The sequence below is a fragment of the Drosophila mauritiana genome, chromosome 3L (genome assembly GCF_004382145.1).
Source record: "Drosophila mauritiana strain mau12 chromosome 3L, ASM438214v1, whole genome shotgun sequence".
NCBI classification, from domain to species: Eukaryota; Metazoa; Arthropoda; class Insecta; order Diptera; family Drosophilidae; genus Drosophila; species Drosophila mauritiana.
The window spans coordinates 9,852,430-9,874,728 of NC_046669.1; the positions used below are offsets into that span (position 1 = coordinate 9,852,430).

The 22,299-nt window shown below is 43.4% G+C and overlaps 3 protein-coding genes across 17 annotated transcripts in view; 1 reads left to right on the plus strand and 2 right to left on the minus strand.

Moving 5' to 3' along the window:
• LOC117141842 (zwei Ig domain protein zig-8) overlaps positions 1-4,742 on the minus strand; it is a 38,760-nt gene extending 34,018 nt beyond the window's left edge. For 3 of the 9 annotated variants that reach the window (XR_004459510.1, XM_033305510.1, XM_033305502.1), the window contains exons 1-2: positions 4,573-4,742; positions 963-1,215 (exon numbers count right to left, since the gene is read on the minus strand). Coding sequence is in view for 8 of the 9 variants with exons in the window: in XM_033305510.1 (XP_033161401.1) it covers positions 963-1,002 (40 nt within the window). In the remaining variant the exon portion in view is untranslated. The remainder of the gene's footprint in view (positions 1-962; positions 1,216-4,572) is intronic. The other 6 variants (XM_033305504.1, XM_033305503.1, XM_033305506.1 and 3 more) reach the window with 6 other exon arrangements.
• Positions 1-22,299, plus strand: part of LOC117141844 (kin of IRRE-like protein 2) — a 223,601-nt gene that overhangs the window by 198,649 nt on the left and 2,653 nt on the right. The window lies entirely within an intron of this gene.
• Positions 8,860-20,446, minus strand: LOC117141836 (acidic repeat-containing protein). 5 transcript variants are annotated; one of them, XM_033305493.1, is made up of 8 exons: positions 20,264-20,445; positions 14,891-15,126; positions 14,502-14,654; positions 14,126-14,392; positions 13,574-13,672; positions 10,148-10,382; positions 9,245-9,860; positions 8,860-9,174 (listed from the first exon to the last, which is right to left on the minus strand). In XM_033305493.1, exons 2-8 carry the CDS (start codon positions 15,114-15,116, stop codon positions 9,025-9,027), a joined length of 1,746 nt encoding a protein of 581 aa, XP_033161384.1. In that variant the 5' UTR covers positions 15,117-15,126; positions 20,264-20,445; the 3' UTR covers positions 8,860-9,024. The 5 variants fall into 5 exon arrangements, with proteins under 5 accessions (XP_033161384.1, XP_033161382.1, XP_033161383.1 ...); XM_033305491.1 differs by having other exon boundaries at positions 14,502-14,678; XM_033305492.1 differs by lacking the exon at positions 20,264-20,445 and adding an exon at positions 20,015-20,132 and having other exon boundaries at positions 14,502-14,678.

Genomic DNA, 22,299 nt, shown 5'->3' on the forward strand with positions numbered 1-22,299 from the left:
GACTCATAAACATTGCGTTTGAGTGGGTCGACTGGTGGCTCCCTTGGTCCTGTGTGGCATCAGCACCACCCAACCACCCACTCCTCCAACCACTCACAACTGTTGCTGTCCGCCTGATTGAGCGCAAAGTTTGCGGCTCATAAAGTCGGAGTCTCGGGCATAATTACACTTTTCAATTATGCATAATTATGTGTAGGAAGCAATTTGTGTGTGTTTGAAGCGCGTTTAAAATTTAAAGTGCAGTGACACCAGCACCTCATCCTTAACTCCATGAATCCACCACACTCCGCACAGCATAACCCTTATCCCCTCATTCCTCACAGGAGCTGCTGTTATGCGATATGCCCTTAAAAACGACCCCAAGCGACCAGCAAGCGACCGCATTTGTTTGCTTTGGCTCCGCGTTGGTCTCTCAATTTTACACTGCGAAAAATATAAGCTAAAGTTTACCCAAAATATAATATATTTTATATAAAGAAATATATATTAATATTAGAATATGTTTGATATAACCCTTTAAGTGTCTCTTAAAAGATCAAAATTTTATTAATATTATTAAAAATAGTTGGTAGTAGCTAAGAATTAATAGAACGTTTTTAAAAGCTATCTTTGATCTAAAGTACTAGACTTTCCTCTGCGTGTACCCATCGCTTTCACTGCTCCTGCTGCGGTTGGCAGTGGCCATGTCAGAACAGCAGCACAGGATTGCAAGGACAACGCAGCAGGCAGAAACATAAATCAGGATTTTCGCAGCCCGAACCACAAATGTTTTTAAAAGGATTCAGCGCCCGGCGAGGCGGCAACAATAACAACCTTGAGCGGGTTGGTGGAGGCCTATATTGTATATGTATATAGCTATATATATATATTGCTGATAATCTTATGCATGCTTAAGCAGACTGCGCTTTATGGGATGAGTTGTGTGACCTGTATGGGAGGATCCTGTGGGGAATTTGACTTACCCGTCAGGCAGCAGAAAAGTGCCGTCCACAGGGTCAACATCTTGCGATGACCCACTCGGTTTGTGGTCTCTTTTTAGTGCTGCAGCTACAACCTTTGCACTCTGCTTCAAATTCTCCTTCGATTCTTTTTTCTTTCACTTTATCAGTCTTGACTTTGTCCTATCAATTCGCACTTGGCTTTTCGAGCTTTGATCTACGGCAATATATGTTTGTTTTGAATTCTGTTTTTCACACACCTTTCTATTAGCTTAATCTACAGAGAGAAAAATTATAATTCGCTTTAAAACATGCTTGCTTAATTAGCTTTTATTACAATGAAAAATCTTGAAGATTGCTTAACCTATTGGCTACACTACAAAAATTCTCTTCAATGTTTAAATTAAAATTACGCTATAAATAAAAATTAAGACTGTAGCTTTATATGCAAATTTTTCTCTCTGCAATTGCGCCTGTTTTCAATTTTCTCTTTTCGTTTCGCGTGAATTAAACACTTGCAATGACATTTAAAACACTTAATATCAATGGCAGACAATTTAATCCTTTAACGTTCGTTTGTTGAACTTTTTCAGAATCGTCCTTGTTGTTTTTCGTCCTTGTTGCTGTTGCCGCCGTTGTTGTTGCTGCTGCTTGTTGCAGTTGCAGTTGCACTTGTGTTTGCTCTTTTGGCTCGTCCTAGGCCGAAATAATATTTTTTGTTGCCCGACTCGTTTCGCATTTCCAAGGACAACTTTTTATTTTCTTTCCGCCTGGAACGTACCCAAAAAGAATTGATTTTCGTCTGGGGCTAAAGAGCTTTAAAAGGAATTTCATTTGTCCGGTTTTCGTTAATTTTTTTTTGCGTCGCATCACCCTTGATGTTGTGAAACATGAATTGATTAAATTTGTGTTCATTTTGAGACTGATAAGCCAGACTTTAATGGATAATAAACTATAGCATAAGCAAGGATTTTCTCGAAAAGATTCCAGAAATTCTGCTCACCAAAAAAACAGCTGCTTCTATAAGCAATCAACTATCGATTTCAATTACTAGTTAGCTTGTGAGTAAGGAGAACTATTTCAGGCTAAAGAACGACTAAAATGGAATCCTTTTCCCTTTCCATGATTGCACAAAAGTTTACACCACAAATTAGACGAGCATTACACGCCCAATCCCGTTTCCTTTGAAGGACCTGCTCACATCATACAATTAATAATGGTTAATGCATAAACCAGAATCAATTTTCGACAGAAGTTGGAAGGTAAGTGTCTCTGGTCAGCTGCCCTTGCATATTTCATTTCCCGAAACTTCGGTGGCATGTGTCCGGATCCGAAAATAATTCTCCGCCCCCAGGACCCCAAAATTATGAGTCGTTCTTGGGGAACTGTTCAAAGCAGTAACGCCCCATCTTCCGGCTGAGGCTATTTTCAGACCTGCTGCCATCCATTCACTTTGGCATCAATCAATTGCCCTGCCCAGGGGAAAAACTTTACTGCTACTCGGGCACTTCTCCTCACATCTAATTTGTTAAACATTTGCTGGGGAATTGCCTTTTTCACACGCCCCTAAAATACGGTGTGTGTTTTCCTTTCGAATTTTTCCCTCTTGAATTGTGTGAAATTAATTAAAACTTAATTAATTGCAACACTCCGCTGCAGCAAAGAGACAGACACACTAATGAGCAGGGGGGTGGGATTAAGGTCCGAGTTCAACTGCAGGACTCATTCGACATGCAGAGAAAAAATTAATCAGCCCGTACAGTGAAACAAAGGAAAGATTTTCGCATGGAACAATGCACACTAATTATGTATAATGGAAACAATTGAATCGGCTTTTTCTATAAAGATTTTTAAAGATTTATTATTTTTGATTAAAAATAAACCAATATTATAAAAGCAAACAACTTCAAACAATACTAAATTTGTGAAACTGAATTTGCACAAACTCATAATTCATCATAATTCATTGATATGAAATAAAATTGCTGATATCCTATGTATGTATTTAAAAACAATCTATAGTTTTAAAATAAATCCTTAAAAAGGATCTGATCCCTGATCTCAAATTTTTTTGCCTGCAGTAACCTCTGTGTGCGACTTCAATCAGAAGTGGCTGCTGCTGACATGCTGCTCCTGTTGGGAATCCTGGCTGGATTCCTTGGCCACTTGTCACTGTTGCTTCCGTAATGGAATTAGGGCGGGGCAGGGGGTTCCGGAATGTGGGAACCAGGAGGGCCAGGCCCGAGGCAAGGACTCAGTATTCAGAGACGGAGTCTGAGACTCCTGCCAACGTCAGCAGTGTCTCTCAAAAGTGTTAACGCACTCAATTGCTATGCCCATCTTCTTCGTTGCCACTATCCCCTCTCTTTCTGAGCGTCCTCTTGCCTCTCTTTCTAATTGTAAGCGTCTGCATTTTGCCTCTCAGTTTGGGGGCAGTGTCTGCTCTAATGCTTAGTAACTGTGATTAGGAGGCAACTCTAGTTCCGGGTGGGCTTAATTTGCCACCCACACCCACCCAATGCCCGTGGGCAATCTTTGCTTTTGTTTCTGCCCCATTGTGTGCCGGTTAATTCCTGGTGTATGAATATTTTATTGAGGAAGGGTTTCGCATTTTATTGGCTACATGGCATTATGTGCGAGAACAAAGAAACGAAACAATTTAATTGTGTTTGGGGATGTCAGGCCAGGATTGCACATAAGCTCGTGGCCTCAAAAGTTGATACCCCACAACACAATGGTGCTGGGGCAAAAGTAAAATCGTTGAAAAGCCAAAGTGCTTGGCACTCGACAAAACTTTTCCATCAACAACTGCAGTTGAGACAAGCAAAAGTTTTTTCCCAAGGAAACTTAATTTTCCCCAACAGCCACAACATCTTATCATACCCATACGAGAGATATATTTCCGTATCTTGCGGCGACGCACATTGCGCATACGCACTGTGATCAGTCTGTCGTAAATTTCCCCGCACACTTGTTTTCCGTTAATATTTTATGTGTTTTCTATTAATTTTTGTCACATTCTTTTAGTGTCTCCCCTCGGCCGGAATATTGTATTACACAGAAATGAATGTATTAACGCTCGATATTTGTGGCAGCGCTTTTTTTTTGTTTTGACGCAGATCAAAGATAGTTTGGCTCTGTTTTTTGTTTGGCATTTGTGTGTTGTTTTAATTTGTTAATTTGTATTTGGGGTCTGGGCTCCCCTCGGCGGTCTAAATATAAAACAACTTAATTTGCTGCATGCTAATGAGATGGCCAAGGGGCGGAGCTGGAGGACGTTGTGTGGGCGTTTAACACTTTTATAATTTGTTTGTCCGCAAACCGAATTCTTCTCTTCTTCAAGCAGCTGACACGCACCGAATTTCGTTAGATTTCTTATTGCTTTTCTTTTTTAGGTGTATAATTTTTGGAGACGATGTCGTAAAATATTCGCGTGCCGAAAGCGTTTTAGCTTAACAATAAGAGCAATAGCAGCAACAGCAGTAACAGTAACTGGAACAACAAAAAGAGCGACAAAAGGTCATTCAATTTTCGACTGCCGGCAATGGGGCAATGAGGCTTTTCCTGCGTTTTCACACGTTTTCCAAAATTTACGACCCAATTGTGCCCGCTTTTCTTATCCGTTTGCACTCACACTCTCTAGCCTCGAGTCACAGAAACACACGCACATGCACACACACACACACACTATAGTCCGGAAAATGTCGCGCCTCACGTATTTGGGCCTCACATTTCCCTCAACTTTTTATTCGAATTTTCACGCGCTTTTCCGCGCCTTCGCCTTTCGTTCACCGTCGATGTCGCGCTGAAACTGAAACAGAAACTGAAACTGATTTCTGCCAGCCGTGGAGCATTTGTTGGGGCCTCCGGGGGGATTCCCGAACTCACACGAGCCTTTATCAGCGACGTTTCGGGTTCGTTGTCTTCGGCTCGGGAAAAGTCGTTGGAAAAGGGGGACGGGAAAATCGTGTGCCGAGCGTAGCATATCAGCTGAATTCGCCGCATTTATCTCTCTTAAGTTGCTCTTCTCTTTTTATCACAACACTCTATCCACTTTCAAGGTCTTACAATAAAAGGTTTCAAATAGTTTTTGGAAATCAGCGATTATTTTGTTAGTGGCAACAGGGGGTTTCGGCTTAATGAGGTCGAATTATGTTCTCAAAGCAAATAAAAGCGGACTTTACGATCGTGTTCTTAAGGGGTTAAGTTGTTTTTAATGCAGAGAAGTTAAGTGACACGAAGGATTCCAGTTCTTAAAAGCAAGGTAATATTTCAGTTGGTATATCAGCTAGAATGCGTTATTATAGGTCTCTTAAAAAAGAATAATAAAAACTAGGTTAGTTAAAATTGAAATAAAAGAATTAAATCTGGTGAAGAGAGTGAAGGATCATAAAAAGGACATAATCACTACAACAAACCGCCAAAACAATATAATGTCTTACTTATTTTTTACTTACTAATATGTAAAAGTAAGTTATTTCATATACTTCTATAAGTTCCTAAGTTCCTTTTTAATACATGAGAAAAGTAATAATATTTTTCCCAAGAACATATTCTTTTATTTTAGAGAATTAAATATTATATTATCATTATTATATAAGCTCTGTGCATGTTAGGTTCTCATTTATTTATATTTAGGTACTTCGTAAGGGACACAAACCGTCTGCCTTGGACAATATCTTGAGCAAGACTGACAGACTTAGGTCAGTATCAAAGAGAAATCTTATGGAATTCGGCAAAGAGTGCGCATGCACTGAACCATTATTTGGTTCTCTTAAACTAGCTCTTCCACAATTTAACGGCGAATTGGATAATGTGGCCAGAAGGCAGGGATTTCAATAATATACACTGAAGTTGGCACAAAAAGAGCTAATGACAATATAAATTCGCGCGGCGTATGGAAATGCGTGGCAGATGGGAAACTGGGTAGCCGGCAAAGGGATTTCCCGCTCTTTGAAGGGAAAACGGTATCGGGATGATGAAAATCCGGGGAAATTGGCGGGGTGCAAGCCAGCTGACAGCAGTTATCGCTGGAGCGAAAGGCAGTAATTAGCGTAAATTGAGTTGGTAAAAAGCGCAAGTGTTCAAAATCCACCCACTCTCAGTTGTGTGACACCAGCACCATCACCTCACATGCCTAGAACCACCCAAAAACCTCGCCTGCGGCCTTGGGCTTTAGTTGTCCCTTGTTTTTGCTGCTGCTTGTGCTGCTGTGCTGTTGTTGATTATGTGGCAATTAGTTGTCGTTTTTGTGGCAAGCCACGCGGCACTTTCAATCAGAGCATCTTATTCCGACAGCCACATAATGCCCATCCAGGTGTGGCTTAGTGAGCTAATTAAACAAGCCGATTATGGCCCGACATTCCGCTGACCTTGGCGACCTCAGGCCGCCACTCCACATCCACCACCCGCTGTGAGTCCATCTCGGTAAAGTTTGCCACAACTCCTAACCAACTCGACCCCAGAACATTTCTCCAGTTATCAACTTTCTGCACATATTGTCAGAGGTGTTTAAAAGTCTGGGTCGCTGTGGGGTTAAGTGGGCGTCGGGGAATCCTGGGGGCGTGGCAGCAGTCTGATGAGCGGCATTCGCTACTTGCTCGGTATTAGAAACTTTGCGAAAAGGCAAAAAACCAAAAGTTTCCAATTTGGTAGCACAGAAAATATTGTTGCAGGAATTTGCTTAACTCCAACTCGACGAATAAAAAATGCACTTCAGAAATTAAGAAAAAAATGTAAAAGTGGAAGATATTTTCCGGTATTTTTAGCTTCAACTCTTGGCTCTGCAGAGCACTTAAAAATAGTTCTAAAATGATTAATGAAGTTCGGTGAAAGCAAATCGTTATTTTTCAACTGATTGGCAAAATAGTTTCAATTTACTTTAATTTCAGCCCAGATCTCCACACATTTGGCAACCTACAAAACATTTCCCCTAGCTCAACAACTTGGGGCAAATGCAGTTCATTTGCCAAGCAAAAATTTTATGATTTATGAAAATGTTCTACGTATATTTCTGTTCTCCTCCATTTCGAATGGAAGGGGCGTGCTGCCGCCCACATTGTAATACAATCAGAATCTGGCTTGGAATTAAATCTGCTAACCGAGTTATTGCGCTCGAAGTGGTAGGGTGATGGGGGGGGAGTAGGGGTTCTGTTCTGGGGCATTGTTGCATATTCAACAATTGCCACTGCAAACCGACGAAGTAATAACAAATGCAAATTTTAAGCTCAAGAATTTTCGTTTTGCAAAAATTGTGTACATATTTTTTTTTTGGCTCATATTTTACTTATTTGTGCTTTTTGCCATGGGCAACAGCAGGCAAAAGTGTAAATGAGTTTTGCTCGGCCCTCCTTCCCCTGACAATTGAATTTGTTTAAATTGTTGCCTGCTAAATTTCTGAGGGAGCAGCGGAATCGCATCCATGCATCAGCAATCAGGAATGGGGAGATCCACTAAAACTTCAAGTAGGACACATTGTCCTCCTCGCTGAGAGCCAATATAATCAAGCGGGGCAGCAGCTGGCAAAAAATGATGTGGCAACGTGGGGGTATGTGTGGGATGCACTGCGAAAAATTGGAGTAACAGCACTTGCTAATAAATTGCTGTTAAATATATTGGAGTTAATAGATTTACAGATTACCTTAGGACTTCGAATAGAATTCCGATGGAACAGAAACATTGCATCAATTTTTTATATTTAAGTATTTATTTTATCTGTATGGGTGGTGACTAGGGGGTGTTGGTGGGCAGCAGGCTGCAGGACTTGGGCACTGATGAGTTCACTTCAGTGAGCAAATGAAACGATATTGTTGTCAATTTAGGTGCAACAAAGAGCAGCAATGCGTCCCGTCTCTTTCCATCCGCCGGCAGACAAGGACAAGACAAAGCAAACAGCATGCATGATGAGCGAGCGAGAGGGAGTCCTGCGGGCCAGCGGATGTCGGAGGGGGAGAGCGATAGCTGGCGTAACAACAAAGGCAAACAACAACAAATTGCATGTCCTTCCGCCTAAGGTTGCAACACAATATACAACGCACTCATATTTACTTTGTTCGGAGGATCCTGTTCCAGGTCTGCTCTGACTCCGTCCCTTTCCCACATGTCTCCTCACCTCCCGGTTGCACCTGCACCTCGACGAACTCCTCGCCCAGTTGCAACATTAATGAAAACTGCAAGCGACCTGACACAGATACGTGTGTGGGTTGGTGTCCTGGCGGGAAAATGGGTGAAAAGGGGGAGTTGCCAAAGGACACGCCGTCATGACTGCACCTTTATTTACAAAACCAAGGAACGAAGGAGAGCTCTTCCAGAATTGGACAATATTTTTAGCCATTTTCATTGCCTGTTTTTCCTCCAGGTGATCAAGGATAATTGCCAACTAAACTGGGCTTAATGTTTTGGCAAAGCTCTGGCCATTTAATAACGAAAAAGGGCTTAAGCACTGTAGCATATCAAGAAAATATCAAATAAATGTTGGCAACATGCTTGCAATCTTATAACCCACAATAGTCCACAACTAAATAAAAATTGTATCGAGTTTCAAACTAAATTGAGATAAATGTTCCCAAATGATTTATCAAAAAGCTAAACTGACACAGTTTGTTCAACAGTTTGACCCAGGTATCCAGGATTTCACCGATAAAAATCCAGTACAATTCGATAGATATTTCAGGCAGTTTTTAAAATTTATTTTAAGCCATTTATCTCCATTTAGCATTATTTAAATACAAACTATCGATAGCCATAATGGTAGCTTCATCACAATATATTAATAAACTTCATGGCCTATATGTTTGTATTTTATGACACACCAGTGCTAGAATTCATTAAATCAAAGCTTAGCATTAGCACAATTTTAATGCACAGCTAAGCCGAAACTAATTGCAACTTTTTATTTGGCAATTTAAATGAAACAAAAGCATTGCATGGTCAGAATTGATTTATTATCGATAGATGGGTTGATAAATAGATGGGTAAATAAGTTAAATAAATAAATAAATTAGGCATTACAATTAGGCGTAGACTACAGCTGAGCAGAGCAGTGAGAAATGGCTGTTATCCTGCAGGACCCCTTACTTTTTAGCACTCAGAGCCTGACAACCTCGACGCCCTGGGGGGCAAACAAGGATTCGGCTGCCAATTTGAGCTTCTCGTTGACCAATTTGGCAATTTTGGGCGTGCGTCGCCACACAAATTCGCGGGTGCGGTCGTGATTGTCCTTGCTCTCCACCTCCACCTGTGTCAAAGGTTGATTGGTCAAAGAATTCGGTGGGGGAAAATGTCGAGAATGCGGCCTAGTCACTCACCTGCTTGGGCTGCTGCACCTTGATGGACATCAGGGTGGCCCGATCATCGAGCACGCTGAACTTGATGCGACCCATCATCTCGTTCGTCCTGGCGGTCGCACTCTTCACGCTCCTCACGCTGCCCTTCTTGAAGGACTTCTCCACCCGCAGGACCAAGGGACCCAGCGTGAACTTGGCCTTGATCGTCGAGTTGCGTCCCTCGGCATCGCTGATCACCTTGACATTTCCCACGCGCTTCAAGGATGCCAGTCCGGAGAGCCTGCCCTCGGCCTTCTGCAGCTTTTCCACCGCCCCATTGCTGGAGGCTCCCGCCTTGCTGGCCCCCGCTGGCTGATTGTAGTTTCCTGATTTCAGGCCCGACGCCTTTTTCGTGTTCTGCTTGTTCGAGGACTTCTTTTGGCCCGTTTTTGGGCCCGAAACGGTGCGCGTTTCCGCCTTCGGTGATCCGGAATCGGACTCGGACTCGGTGGCAGGCGGTGTGGGGTTGGGCCTCTTCTCCACGGCTTTGATGGCCAGCTCCGACTGTAATTGCGTCAATTGCTCCTGCAGCTTCACCGCAGCCTCCCGAGCCTCCTGGTTCGAATTGCCGGAACGGGGCTCCGAGCGCGTGTTCTTCCTGCAATGGGGACCAAATTCGGGATGGTGAATGCGAAACAGCTTAATTGCGCCTTTGACACTGCTTTCAGCATTTACGAGAACTTTCTGAAGCGCATTTTGATTAAACTCCTTAAGCCTTTCACTTATAAGAAATTTTTGATTTATCCTCATTTGTTATATGTAAGATACTCAATGATTAACAAACTGAAGCATTCTTATTTTAAAGAGCTACTATCTCAGGCCAACTTAATAATCTGTCTTTAAGTGGTTTAAGCTATTAACATTTTAGTTGAAGCCATAACTTACAGCTTCTTGTGGCCTCCGACCTTGCTGCTAGTCGATTGCTTCTTGTTGGCGGCCTTCACATTTGACCCACTGGCGGCATTTGGCAAAGCGGAACGACCAGTTAGATTGACCACATAGGGATCATAGTTTTCCGAAACAATGCGATTGATCCTCGAGAAGATGGCGTCGATGAAGTGGTTGTGGCGGGCCTGGAAAGCATCCGTGGACATATCGATGACGTTGTTCTTCAGGTCACCTGTGGGCGGGTCAAAGGTCGTGGCCGAGGGGCGGGAAAAGGGCGGCGGGCGGAAAAATGTTCACATTAGTTCGGTTCAGCTGAACACAATGAAAGTTCAAATCGAGGGATGAAAAGGGAGTGGGCGGCCATTGCGGTTTCATTTTCGTGGGGGTGTGGGTGGGTGTGATTTCCATAGGCGTTCGCTTTGTTTTCAACCTCTAATTACATTCAAGTGCAGAACTGTGTGTGTGTGTGCTGACCTCAGGTACACACTAACACACTAAACCCCGTGTTTATGCGAGGCATGTGTGTTTGTGGTTGGGGCTAGCAAATAAAGTATAAAAAGAACACCGACATTCATTCCCCTCCTCCAACGTGCAGTTAAGTTCACATTCGTGTACAGATAAATAAAAGTCCAATAACCATGGTTGAACGAGGCAAGTTATAGCCTTTTCCCTATCATAAATCACTGCAACTGTAGTGTTAATTAATAGCGTGCTTAATCATTTGATAATTGAGTGATTTGTTGTACCATTTTATTATTGCGAAATAATTATTTAGCATTAAGCTAGCCCCTTTGATGATATTATGTTTTATAATATTAGCAAGAAATCATTGGAATACTGATTAGTGATGAAATACAGGTGCAAAAATTCTGATCAATGGGATTAAAAAATTTACTTAGGCAACATTAATTTGATTTTGATATTAACGATTTTCTTTTAATGATGCCGTAAATTATAGAGATTCTAACCTTCCGCTAACATTATAGTCATCCTTTTAAATTCTTCAAATAAATTTTGATTTCCAACACTTTGGGGGCAAAAATGTATGAAAAGCAAGGTTAATTAAAAACAAAACGCGAAAATGTCCTGTTTATTTACCCAATTCTGGTGGAGTCTGCGGCTTACTAATTAGTTTAAGGTATTTTTCAGTAAAGCAAATATTCGAAAAGCTCCAACATTGTTCCAAAGCCCCAACTTAGTGGTCACTTAACCCCATAAATTTATTTCCGAAACTGTCACCCTCGGCGAGAGTGTGCAGCGATTCCGCAGAACCAGCCCGTCAGCCAGGACCCCACGTCCTAATCCTTGTCTCCTCCTTATCGCGGTGACCCATCGCCGGGACACCGCCCCATCGGGCGGGGCACCTAACCCACAAGCGGATATAATCTCACACTCGACCACCGCTGAACGTGATGAGGTACTAATGTACTTTTTGCATGTAAAACCGCCCCATCCACAGTGAGTCCGTTAAGTACTGGCCCACGCCCAGAAGCGGGTTCACTTTCAGCAGTTGCCCTTTTCCCTGGCTGTTAATTGAAGCGGGAATTTTAAATTTAAAGCAGCATATTCTAAAATAGATAATCGTGTGGGTGTCGGCTGGGGCGTTTAGGATTATATCCAAGGACTTTTTGGGGGTAAGAAATGCACAATTACAATGGTTAAGCACCAGATCCTAACTAATTACAGCTGCAGATGGGCAAGATGGATGATATGAGGTTTGGTCGAGATAGCACGGAACATTACTGTAATGACGGAAGCTGCTAATGATGAGTGTGTGTGTGTGAGTGAGGAGCGACAGAGAGGGGAAGAGGACAGACAGAGACACCAGCACCTCGCCTAAGGTGACGCTTGAAAGAATGCTACGAGAAATAAAAACACAAAATTTCCAATTCCACAGATCCAATACCATTAAAAGTTGCACAAGGAATTTCATTTCGCAAATTTATTTAAGCAAATTTATTGTTTTGTGGTTTTGTTCTTTATCTTCTTGCTTTTGTTTTTATAATAAATAAATAAATAAATAAATAAATAATAAATTATAAATTAGATGACCTAAACGCAAAGTTTAACAATTCACTATTTCTTCTTGTGAAATTTTGCGCTGCCTTTCAAGCGTTCAACTTTTAGCTACAATTTATTGCTGATTTTTAAGTTTGATTGAGTTTTTTCCATAATTTTTTACAAAATTTGCGTTATTTACGTTCGGAAAATTGTGAGAGCCGAAAAAAGTTAGAGAAAAAGCCAAAGGTACAAAATATACATTTTTTGTTTCATCTAAAATGTTCAATTGTAAGCCAAATGTGTGAAAGCAAGAGATAGCGATAGTGCATAAATGCGTGTGTGTGTGCATAAGAGAGACAGACATAGACATAGTAAGAGACAGAGCGAGTGAGATAGGCAGTTGTTTACATCATGATAACTAATTCCGAATCTGATCGATTGCTTTGTTTAATTACACAAATAAATACGAAAAAGGTATTACAACTAGAAATAAATAAATTACACTAAGTGAACAATTCTTATTGCTGTTGTGTTGGTTGGTGTTACATCAATTTAGCTATAAGTGTGTGCGGGGCGTGTGTGTGTGTGTGAAAGATAGGCAGAGAGAGAGAGAGAGGGAGATATGTGAATGTGATGGAATGGGAAAGAGAGAGAGCAAGGGAAGCCTTTCTTTCAGCGATATCTCTTTCTATCAATTCTTCTCTTGCTCTGCTTCTTGCCGATCTTCCGCCTTCGATTCTTCTGCGCCTTCTTCATCTTCTTCATCATCATCATCTTCTTTTGCTTTGTGATCTCTTTGAATTCAACCATTTTTGTGCTTGGGCATTAAACATGTTGCTGTTGCAGTTGCAGCTGCAACTAGTGTTGCAGTTGTGCGTACAGTTGGTGTTGCATTTCTTTAGTCAGGTGAAACAGTCCGTGCGTAAATAACTCAACAATTGTGCGTTGGAGGGATACAGTGGGAAAAATTGGGAAAAATTGTGCTGCTTTTGTTGTTTTGCAGATAGTTTGACTAGCACCAAACTCTCGATAATTGCATCCCCTTTTTTGGGGTTGCGTAAACATATGTACTTAACTCAGATTTTGTTTCATAAATTATAGGATAGCGAGGGGTGTGGGAGGATAGTCAGTGCAGGCAAAGATGCAATTGCAAAAGTCCGGATCGCGTCCTGCCCCATGGGAAAATGTTCAGAAAATTCGCTTTCCCTTTTCGTTTTTGCGTTTGGGGCATGTCAATCTCTGTTGCTGTTACTTTGTTGTTGTTGTGGGTCCCTGTCTTTAGTGGTTGTTGCGGTTGTTGTTGTTCATTTAGCAGTTTGTTTGGTTAATGCTTCAGCTCTTTCTTGGCCTTCTTTGAGGGACTTGTTGATTTCTTGGCCTTGGTTTCTTTCGTCGCCGTTTCCGACTTCGATTTGGACTCACGTGCTTCGCGGCGGGCCTCGATGATGTCATCGCCGATAATGTCATCGTCGTCATCGTCATCATCATCGTCGGCCTCCTCGTCGTCGTCACCGGCGATACCTGTAATTTCACCAATTTCATCGACTCCATCATCAATATCATCATCATCATCATCATCGGTCTCGTCGTCCTCATCATAATCGTCATCGTCGTTGTCAGTGTCGTCGGCGCCAGCGGCAACATTCCCGGGAGCAACCGCACCTGCAGCAACTGCCGACGGTTGCCCCAAGGTCGTCCCACTGGCCACCAGCTTATTGTTAATGATGTTGTTGTTGGTTAGAGTGTTCTTGTTGACTGTGCTTATTGTTGTGGTCGTCGCATGCTGAGATGAAACCAATGATTGCTGTTGCTGTGGCAGTTTCAGTTGTTGTTGTTGTTCTTGCTGCTGCTGTTGCAGCTGTATGTTTGTTTGTTTCTGTTGTTCGTCAATTGCAAGGGTGCTACTTAAACTACTTGTGCCACCACTAACACCATCTACAAGTGCGTCTTCATCGTAAAAAACATTTTGTTCACCTTCGTTGTTGCTGCTGCTGGCGGCAGCGTTCTGCGCCGGAGCAACGGCAGCGGAAACGGACTCATCGGCGGCATTTCCGGCGGCCAGGACCTCAGCGGCATTTCCGGACTCGGCGGGCAGATCAACACCATCGGAGATTCCGGCGCTCACGGAGGAAGCGGCAGCGGGGGCAACCTCATCCAGATTTTGGGCGGGAGCGGCGGCCACAGCGCTCTGCTGGGCGGTGGCAGCGGGCGTCTCGTCATCATCATCCTCATCTTCATCATCTAAAATATCGGAGATATTTTAATAATATTGAGCTTTTCATTTTTCTGACGCCCCCGGAGGGACCAATCTGTTTCACACCTAACTAAAGTGGTTGAGAACAACACTTACCGCCCAGGATATCATCGAACAGCCTGTCCAGATAATCGTCATCATCATCGTCCTCCTCTTCGTCATCATCGCTGGCAGTGGCCGCTGGAGCAGCCTGACCCTGGGGCGTATCATCCTCCTCGTCCTCGTCATCGTCCTCTTCCTCATCATCATCTGAAAGTCCCGAAATCAAAAGAACTTTGTTACCCAAGGAGAAGGGAGCCGCAGAAGAGAGTCACAAAAAATGTTGGTTAATAAAGGCAGGACAAATATCACGTTTGGCTGGGTGCTCATTGCATTGCTCAGTGGTTCAGTGGTTCAGTTCGGTGGTTCGAACAGTTCATACAGTGGTGCTGTGCTGGTGGTGCGGCCTGGGTGCATTCAGTGAACTAGAATAGCTCTAAACCTACCATCATCGTCATCGATCAGATCTCCTAGATCAGGCTCATCATCGTCGTCCTCATCGTCGTCATCATCGTCGTCATCGCTGGCAGGAGCTACTGCCGGAGCCACCTCATTGTTGACCGTCTGCTGGCGGGAAACAGCCCGCTCGCTCCTCGAAAGCCGCTGGAGGGGCGACGCCTCAATTTGCAGCAGCAACGCGCTCAGCACGCACAGCAAAATCACGAACTTCATGTTGTCAGATCTGCAAGAGACAAAAGGGATATTTCTGATAAGTCATGATGTAAGTAAGTATGAAATCTATAGGTTTCACAGTTCACTCTGCATGTTGTAAACTTAAAAGCCCCAATTCCCCAATTCTCTGGATCTTTCTGCGCTGCGACTGTTTCTCCCTGTGCACTCACTTTCTTTTTCATGATTGTGAAATTACACATTTGGTGGACAAACGTACGTCAGCAGCGGTGGAGTGGTCTTTCGGTCAATAAGCCAGCCACTGAAGAAAGCAGACAAAGGAGCGGCGCCCGTGTGAGAGTGCGAGTGTAAACATGTTTTTGAGTTGCGCCTCAAAGTTGCCGCCGGCGGTGTTCACATGTCCAGTGCTGGCACTTGACACACAGCAGCAACAGCAACAGCAGCAACAGTTGCAACAATAGCAACACCAAAAGCAGCTTCCACCTGAGCAACAACAACACCTTTTCGGACAGCCGCAGGCGCCACAATGGCAGTTGATGGCTGAGAGACACAGGCGGGTCCCACCATCTTTGAACCCGCCTGGCATCGGTGTAAAAACGCATTTCAAAGTCCCTCAAGGATGTCCGGCTTCAAAGGGTATTCGCCAGTTCGGTCTGCCGTCCGGGAATGGCTGTCATTGTTGCGTTGTGCTGCTGTTGTTGCCACTACTGGTGGCTTTTTAGTCATGACAATCAGCACGACCAACCGCCAGCGGCAATGGCAATGGCAAACAACCGCAGCAATTGTTGCTGCTGCTGCTGCTGATGTCGCAGATGTTGCTGTTGTTGTGGATGTTGCTGCTGCCGCCGCTGCTGCTGCTGTTATTGTCGCAGTGTCAAGTGCGACTGCTGCGGGCTTAGTGAAAGCGACTGAGACGTCGGCGGCGACGCAACGTTTTCCCAAAAAACTTGTTCGCAGCAATTTGTAGCTGCAAGTGTAGATGCCGATGCCGCTTATTGAAAAATGAGTAAAACGCTTTCGGTAAATCAAGTCCAGCGCTGATAAGCGAACGGCAAAGTGGCCATAAACCAAAGTGAAAACCCAGTGACCCACTGGCCAACTGCAGCAGCAACGTGGCAGCATCTTAGATTTGAGTGAGTTTCGGTTACGGATTTTAGGGCTCTGTGTTTGATAAGCCGACAAGTCGCTGTTTTATGGCTTTCCAGTGGCTCAAGTTTTTGGAGTGGAAGACTGCCAGCAGCAACATCAGCAGTTTCCTGCCGTCGCTTAATTAAAAGTTTTGCTCAGCGAAGCTCCTCAGCGGTGTTTATTAAATACCGATGCTCCAGGCAAATGCCTTCTGAGCTGACGAGGTGGCTGGGAACAGCCCAGCAAAATATGATGACATATCACCTGTCCCAGGCAACCAAGTCTCAAGAACAGTGGGTGTTCATTTCCTCGAAAATAGGAGACTTGTAAAGCGATTTGGTTACCAAAGTCTGAGATTTAATTAATTTTTAATGAGTGTTTTAATGAGGAAGTGTGATTTCTTTAGGTATAGAAAAACCACCAAGAAATACTCAAAGGCTTGCTTTCTGAATCTTTTGATATCGCGAACTGCTTAATGACATCTGATAAATTTAATCTAAGCGCGCCACAATGTTGCACATGCAGTTTGCCCACTGTGAGCCCCCGCACTTGCCCCTCGATTTTCCAAGGCCCCTCTGCCTTGAAGTACTTATAAACTCCTGCCTATTGAAGTCTTGGGGAAATTGCATTTACTTTTCGCACCGTTCCGTTCCCCTGGTCGCAAAGCGTTTTATCTACCATTTTTCTCACCGAACTAGGAACATTTCACGCGTCATGCCGCAGAAAAGGCAAGAACAAGAAAAGCGTTTGGGGGGCTTTATGGGTTACTGAGTGATGGTTGTTGGGTCTTTTCGGGGGTAGGGAAGGGTTGAAAGCTAAAGGGCAAGGCAACAATGCAATGCAAAACTTCTGACAGGCGTGGGACAGAAAGAAAGGGGGCTCAAGTTCTTGCAGTTCTTCAGCTTTGGCAACCACTTGGCTCTCGCTTCTTCTTCATCAGATTCTTCTTCTTTGCCGTTCTGGTGTTGTCTATTGTAGGAACTAACTCATATGGAACGCTGCTCCCACTATACAATATTTTAATGCCCCCATAGAAAAACGCAGCTAACCGTGTGTGCATTCTACATTAATATTCATGTGCGTGATGCTGACGCAAAAGATACCGGGCGAGGGGTACACAGACAGAAAAAACAATTTAATTATTTAAAAAAATTATTGTGCAACTCAAAAGTATCTGCGGTTGCATGTTATCCTCAATCATATCATTTAAATATATATAAAAAAATCTTTAAAAAAAGCAATCAATCAAATTTGTATCTAGAAGATATGAAATTTGATCAGTTTCTCCCAGTGCATTTGGGTTGTGTTTGCTGTGCACTTGCACGTCACATAGCCAGCAAAAATTACTTAAGCCCCACTCAGGGGAGCGAGTGCGATTGGTGGAGGCGAAGAGCGAGGTGGAACTGGGGTAACTATTGAAGGCGGTGGCCTGAGGCGTGGCAGCTGCCACTTGATGTTGGAGCTGCTTGGCTCCTTGGATCCTTGGCTCCCAGCTCCGGTCCTCTATCCGCATTGTCATATCAGCGTCATATCAATAAATATGCAGGCCGCACAAAAGGCCACGTGCAGACAGGATTTGCATACCCTAACCCACTGCCACGCCCCCTATGCCATGCCCACCTGCGCCAGATTTCCCACAGCTTGGTATCCTTCTTTGTTCGAGTTTGTCTCATATGTTTGCGGAGCCTTGTCTTCGCAGCTGCGTTGCAGTTAATTTTCCAAGACAATGGCCCACGAGGTGGTGTAGAAAAATAAGCTTTACACGTGCCGCTTCAACGGCCACGCCCCCTCTAAATTTGCAGTAAGCGCTTTTTTGGGGGAGCAGATGCACTGGCTGGAGTTTTTTGGGAGCTTAAATCACAGCAAGAGGGTGAGGCACTTCTTTAAAAAGTCTGCGACTAAAGTTTGTGGGTACTGAAAAATAATTCGCCGAACACTGAGAATGTGTTCACAGATGTTTTAAGTTCAAAAAGCTAAGAGAGATATGAAAATGCATAAACTTAGAAGATATTTTTAAAAAGTTTTTGGGTCATCAGTCAAAGTTCATGGAATCTGGAGCCTTATACCATGATGTTGCACAAAAATGTGCTAAATTTGCTGTAGTGCACTGTCCACGCAAAAATAGTTGCTATCGTTGCTCTCTTATGTTTTTGCACTTTGCTTGCGTTTCTTTTTCGAATGCACTCGCACGTCACTTGAATTTGGACTTTGTTATCGTCACGGCGGCGCCACCTGGCGGAACAAGCTGGCAGTCTTGGTCGGACGGGGGAATCCCCTTTCGAAAACTCTGCTGACTGACAGACAAGCTGCATAAACTTGGTCATGAACCAGCTACTGAGTGCGAAAATGTGCGAAAAATGAGGAAAACGAATTGAAGCCACTCGAATTGCCAGCAGACTTTGCTCAGTTAATAGCTTGTCCTTGCTGCAAGTATGCACAGCCCAATTCATCCGCCCCGTTGGCCAACGACGAGTGTGTTTTGTTTTGGCAGCAAAGTGCTGGCCAATGTAAACAGTGTAAACTATAACTTGGCTGAAACTGGTCGAGATGCTGTAGCTGAAGCCGAAGCTGAAGCTGAATCTGAAACTGGCCAGGAAACACTTAAATTAACTGCTTCAAGTCGCTCGTATGTGGGTCATCTGGGCAGAAGAAACCTGAGAGCCACGAGAGATGATTACTCAACTTGGTTCGCATCGTTTCTATATAGTTCGTTTTGGTTTGGTTTGGTTTTGGCTCGGTTTGGCCGGCCTGGCTTGGTCTGCTGACCGCAGAACACCAAACAACATCAGCAGCACATGTGAAAATGGAGCGCATAAAAAGCAGAGAAATTGCCAATGGTCTTGGGAGGAGAAGGGAATCGTGTTGTACTCGTAGTGTATTGTACTTGGCCCTAAATTGCCGCAGATACAATTTATGACCCGGCCAGTTAAGAGTCCGACTCCGGGCACAAGTTGCCTTCCGCAGTTGAAAATCAATTAAAAGTTCTTGCCCAAGACGTTTTGGCCCGTTCCAAGGCTGCATCGCGTCGAGCTGAGCTTTATGGGCCCTCCCTTGAGTACGAGGAAAATCAGCGGGAGGAAACTAGTGTGGGTGGGGTCAGGAAAAACTGGGCATGCAAACGCTTACATTTCCCGCAAAAAAATACTACAAGAGTGGAAGGTTAAATGGAACAGATCGAAATCGCTGGCATGCCGCTCCACTTTCACGTACTTTTTAGTCCAATGCCAACTTGTCTTAAAGGATACTCATATTTTCACACAGCAAAATCGATGATAATCCTTGGTTCAATTTCACAGTTTTTTTGGGTACTGTCAATATTAGCAGAATTTATTAAGAACCTTTCAGCCTTTTTTAAACGCCCTTGGTCTTATTGGTTAGTTGAAATTCACTCTAGATTTCACAAGTTTGTGAGCAATATTTACGAATTCAATTAGGCAAGCTTAGCTAAGGGACCTGTTAATTCTAAATTAAACTGAGGTTCCAGTAACTGAAAAATATCACACAAAAAATTTTGTTGCAAATAACAAAAAATGTATACTTCTTTATCATCAAATCAGGAGAACCAAATGGTAATAGTAGTAATCATCGGAATTATTTATATGAAAATTGTCTACAATCTTCAGTGATATAGATAATTTAATGTTATCCATTTGTAGGAGAAAGAAAAATACAAATTTATTTTTCTATATTGAAGCCATATTTCAAAACCGACTTTAAAAATTTGCTGGCGTAGTGTCACAAATTATTCGGGAATCACGGATAATTCCACTGATTCACTTAATGTTTGTGGTATTCGTAATCCGAAGGCTAACCTTGACTAAGTATTATTCACTGATCGTGGCACAGAACCGATAACAAGCGATAGTAGTGGGTTTATAGACCGATTCGCAGCGTTGCGATCTCCTCGAGTTGCCGTGAAAGACTGTCGCTGGCGAGCTGCTTCTTGGTTGGTTTTTAGTTTTGAGTTTGAAGTTTTCTGTTTTCAGTCCTGAGTCCGGGGCCCCCCCTTCTTACTGCCCGATTCTTGGGCAGTGACTTTCTTTTTTACCGCCTCTCTTTACCTGTTTGTGTTGGTTTCTTATTTTTGTGGCGATTCGATTCGATTCGATTCGAGTCGATGGTGGATTCTGGCCTGAGCTTGGCTGGCTCTTCAGTGGTTCGAATTCGAGTTCGGTTTTCCAACACCGCCGCGCACACAACTGTCTCGCTCGACTGACCGTCTGCAACTGATCGCTGGCAGCCAGCTCGTCTTACCAACTTACCAACCTACCAACTTCCCAATTTGGCTGAGGAAAAGCCGAAGCTCGGCCCGAAGCGTGAATTTACATTTGGCTGCTTTCTGCGTCTTTCTCTGGCTCTGCTCGTCTGCGGCTCTCTTCGCTCGATTCTTCAATTAATTTGACGAGCTGGGCTGGCCTGGGAAAGTATTTGGCACACTAAACGGCCAGCTATAACAGTTAGCGGCTTGTCAGCCAACACTCGTGAGCTATGATCTAAGAATCCAAGACGGGCGAGTCTCGTTGAGTCGGCAGGGCAGCTTTATAGCAGCTCTGAATAAACAAAAATTAAATGGAACAAAGCCGGGGCAATAAAACCCATTTGAATTACTGCACGAATCATAAAACTGAAATTTTCAATTACACAAATGAGAAAGCCTGGCCATAAAATAGAATTGTGTGGGATAAAATGAAGGTTATGGCTGAAGAGAACATTTTCAAACCTAATTAACCTACTTACGATCAGAATACTCCACATATAAAAAACATTTACATTATTAAACGTTTTAAGAGGCGCAATAAATTTAGTTGTTAATTTAGAGATTTAGTGACAAGACAGGCTTTAAATATTTATTTGATTACCATATCCCTTAACCACATTCTTCAAAAGTTTTGTTTGATTTATGGCCAAATCAAATTCTCTCCATTGACTTCCTTCATAAACCCCCCTCCGAATTAGCCATACGTAAACATTTTTGCCACCTGGAGTCGCGAATCGCAGAGTGCTATATTAATATTGATTTATTCCGGCATCGTTCCGCACCCTAACCCCATTCCGCATACTCCCGTCCGCGATCGAAGAGCATTATGCATATATGACCGATATATAGGAGCGTTCCCCAAGTGCTAATTTCTGCTTCTGTCCGGCGACGCCAACCAGCGCCCATTTCAAAGTGAAATCGCAATGGGGCAGTTGGGGGAAAAAAATGAGTGAATACGGCTGATAGAAATACATCCGATGATAAATTGAGGTGTAATTAATTCGATTCGCCCTGACTGAGTGACTGACGTTTCATTTTCAGTGTCCGGGACGAGGAAAATTGACAGTCACAACTCAGAGCTTTCCCACATACTCGGGAAATCGGGAAAATTGTTGTTTCAGTCGGCGTCGCCGGAGGCAGCGCAGTCCACTGCGGCAGCGACGTCGGCCGAGGCAGCGAGAGCGGTAAAGTCCAACAGTAAAACGTGTTCTACTCGTTTATGGCTGCTTCTTCTTGGGCAAAAGTTGTTTTTACTGTAGTGTAGCTGTCTATAACTTTCTTCTTGGCCAACTGTGAGCCACTGCGAGCCAAGTTAACTGGCTATATGGCATACTAGAGTCTCTCTGTTAACAGGTCAGTGGAGTTTTCTTAAACTTCCAACTTCAGAAACCGAAACCGAGTCTCTGCCGACTGCCGCAGAATGTTACGAAATTTTATGTAATGTGCCAAAAAAGAAAAAGAAAAAAATAGGAAAACAATCTGAAAAAAAAACAAAGCTCTGCTTAGTGAACAATGCCCAGGAAACTTTCATTCCAAGGCAACAAACAACACTCTTCGCTTGGCCAAACTTTAACTATTTGTGAGGGGGGACGTCAAGCCGAAGCAAGTTCAAAAAGCATATAATTTTACATTTTAATGGCTTAATACACTTTGACACTTGGTTTGGCTTGGTTTTTGGGGTCAAGCCAGGTGGCCAACGAAAAACGGGCAGAGGGTCAACAATCACATCTGCACTTGGTATACCCACTCCCTTCGGTCCAATCCAAAATCCAGCTTCTTCTAAATATTTTAGGGCTGCTTTCCGGCCCCATTTGACTAATTAATTTCTGGCCAACTTGC

Bases quoted from the DNA above. Each gene is read 5' to 3' on its own strand.
- LOC117141836 (XM_033305491.1), bottom strand. From the start codon at position 15,116: ATGAAGTTCGTGATTTTGCTGTGCGTGCTGAGCGCGTTGCTGCTGCAA. The intron at 10,383-13,573 runs GTGAGTCCAAAT...ACCCGCCCACAG, and splicing joins CGAGGCCCGCCGCGAAGCAC to GTGACCTGAAGAACAACGTC. The intron at 9,175-9,244 runs GTGAGTGACTAG...CCTTTGACACAG, and splicing joins AGGTGCAGCAGCCCAAGCAG to GTGGAGGTGGAGAGCAAGGA.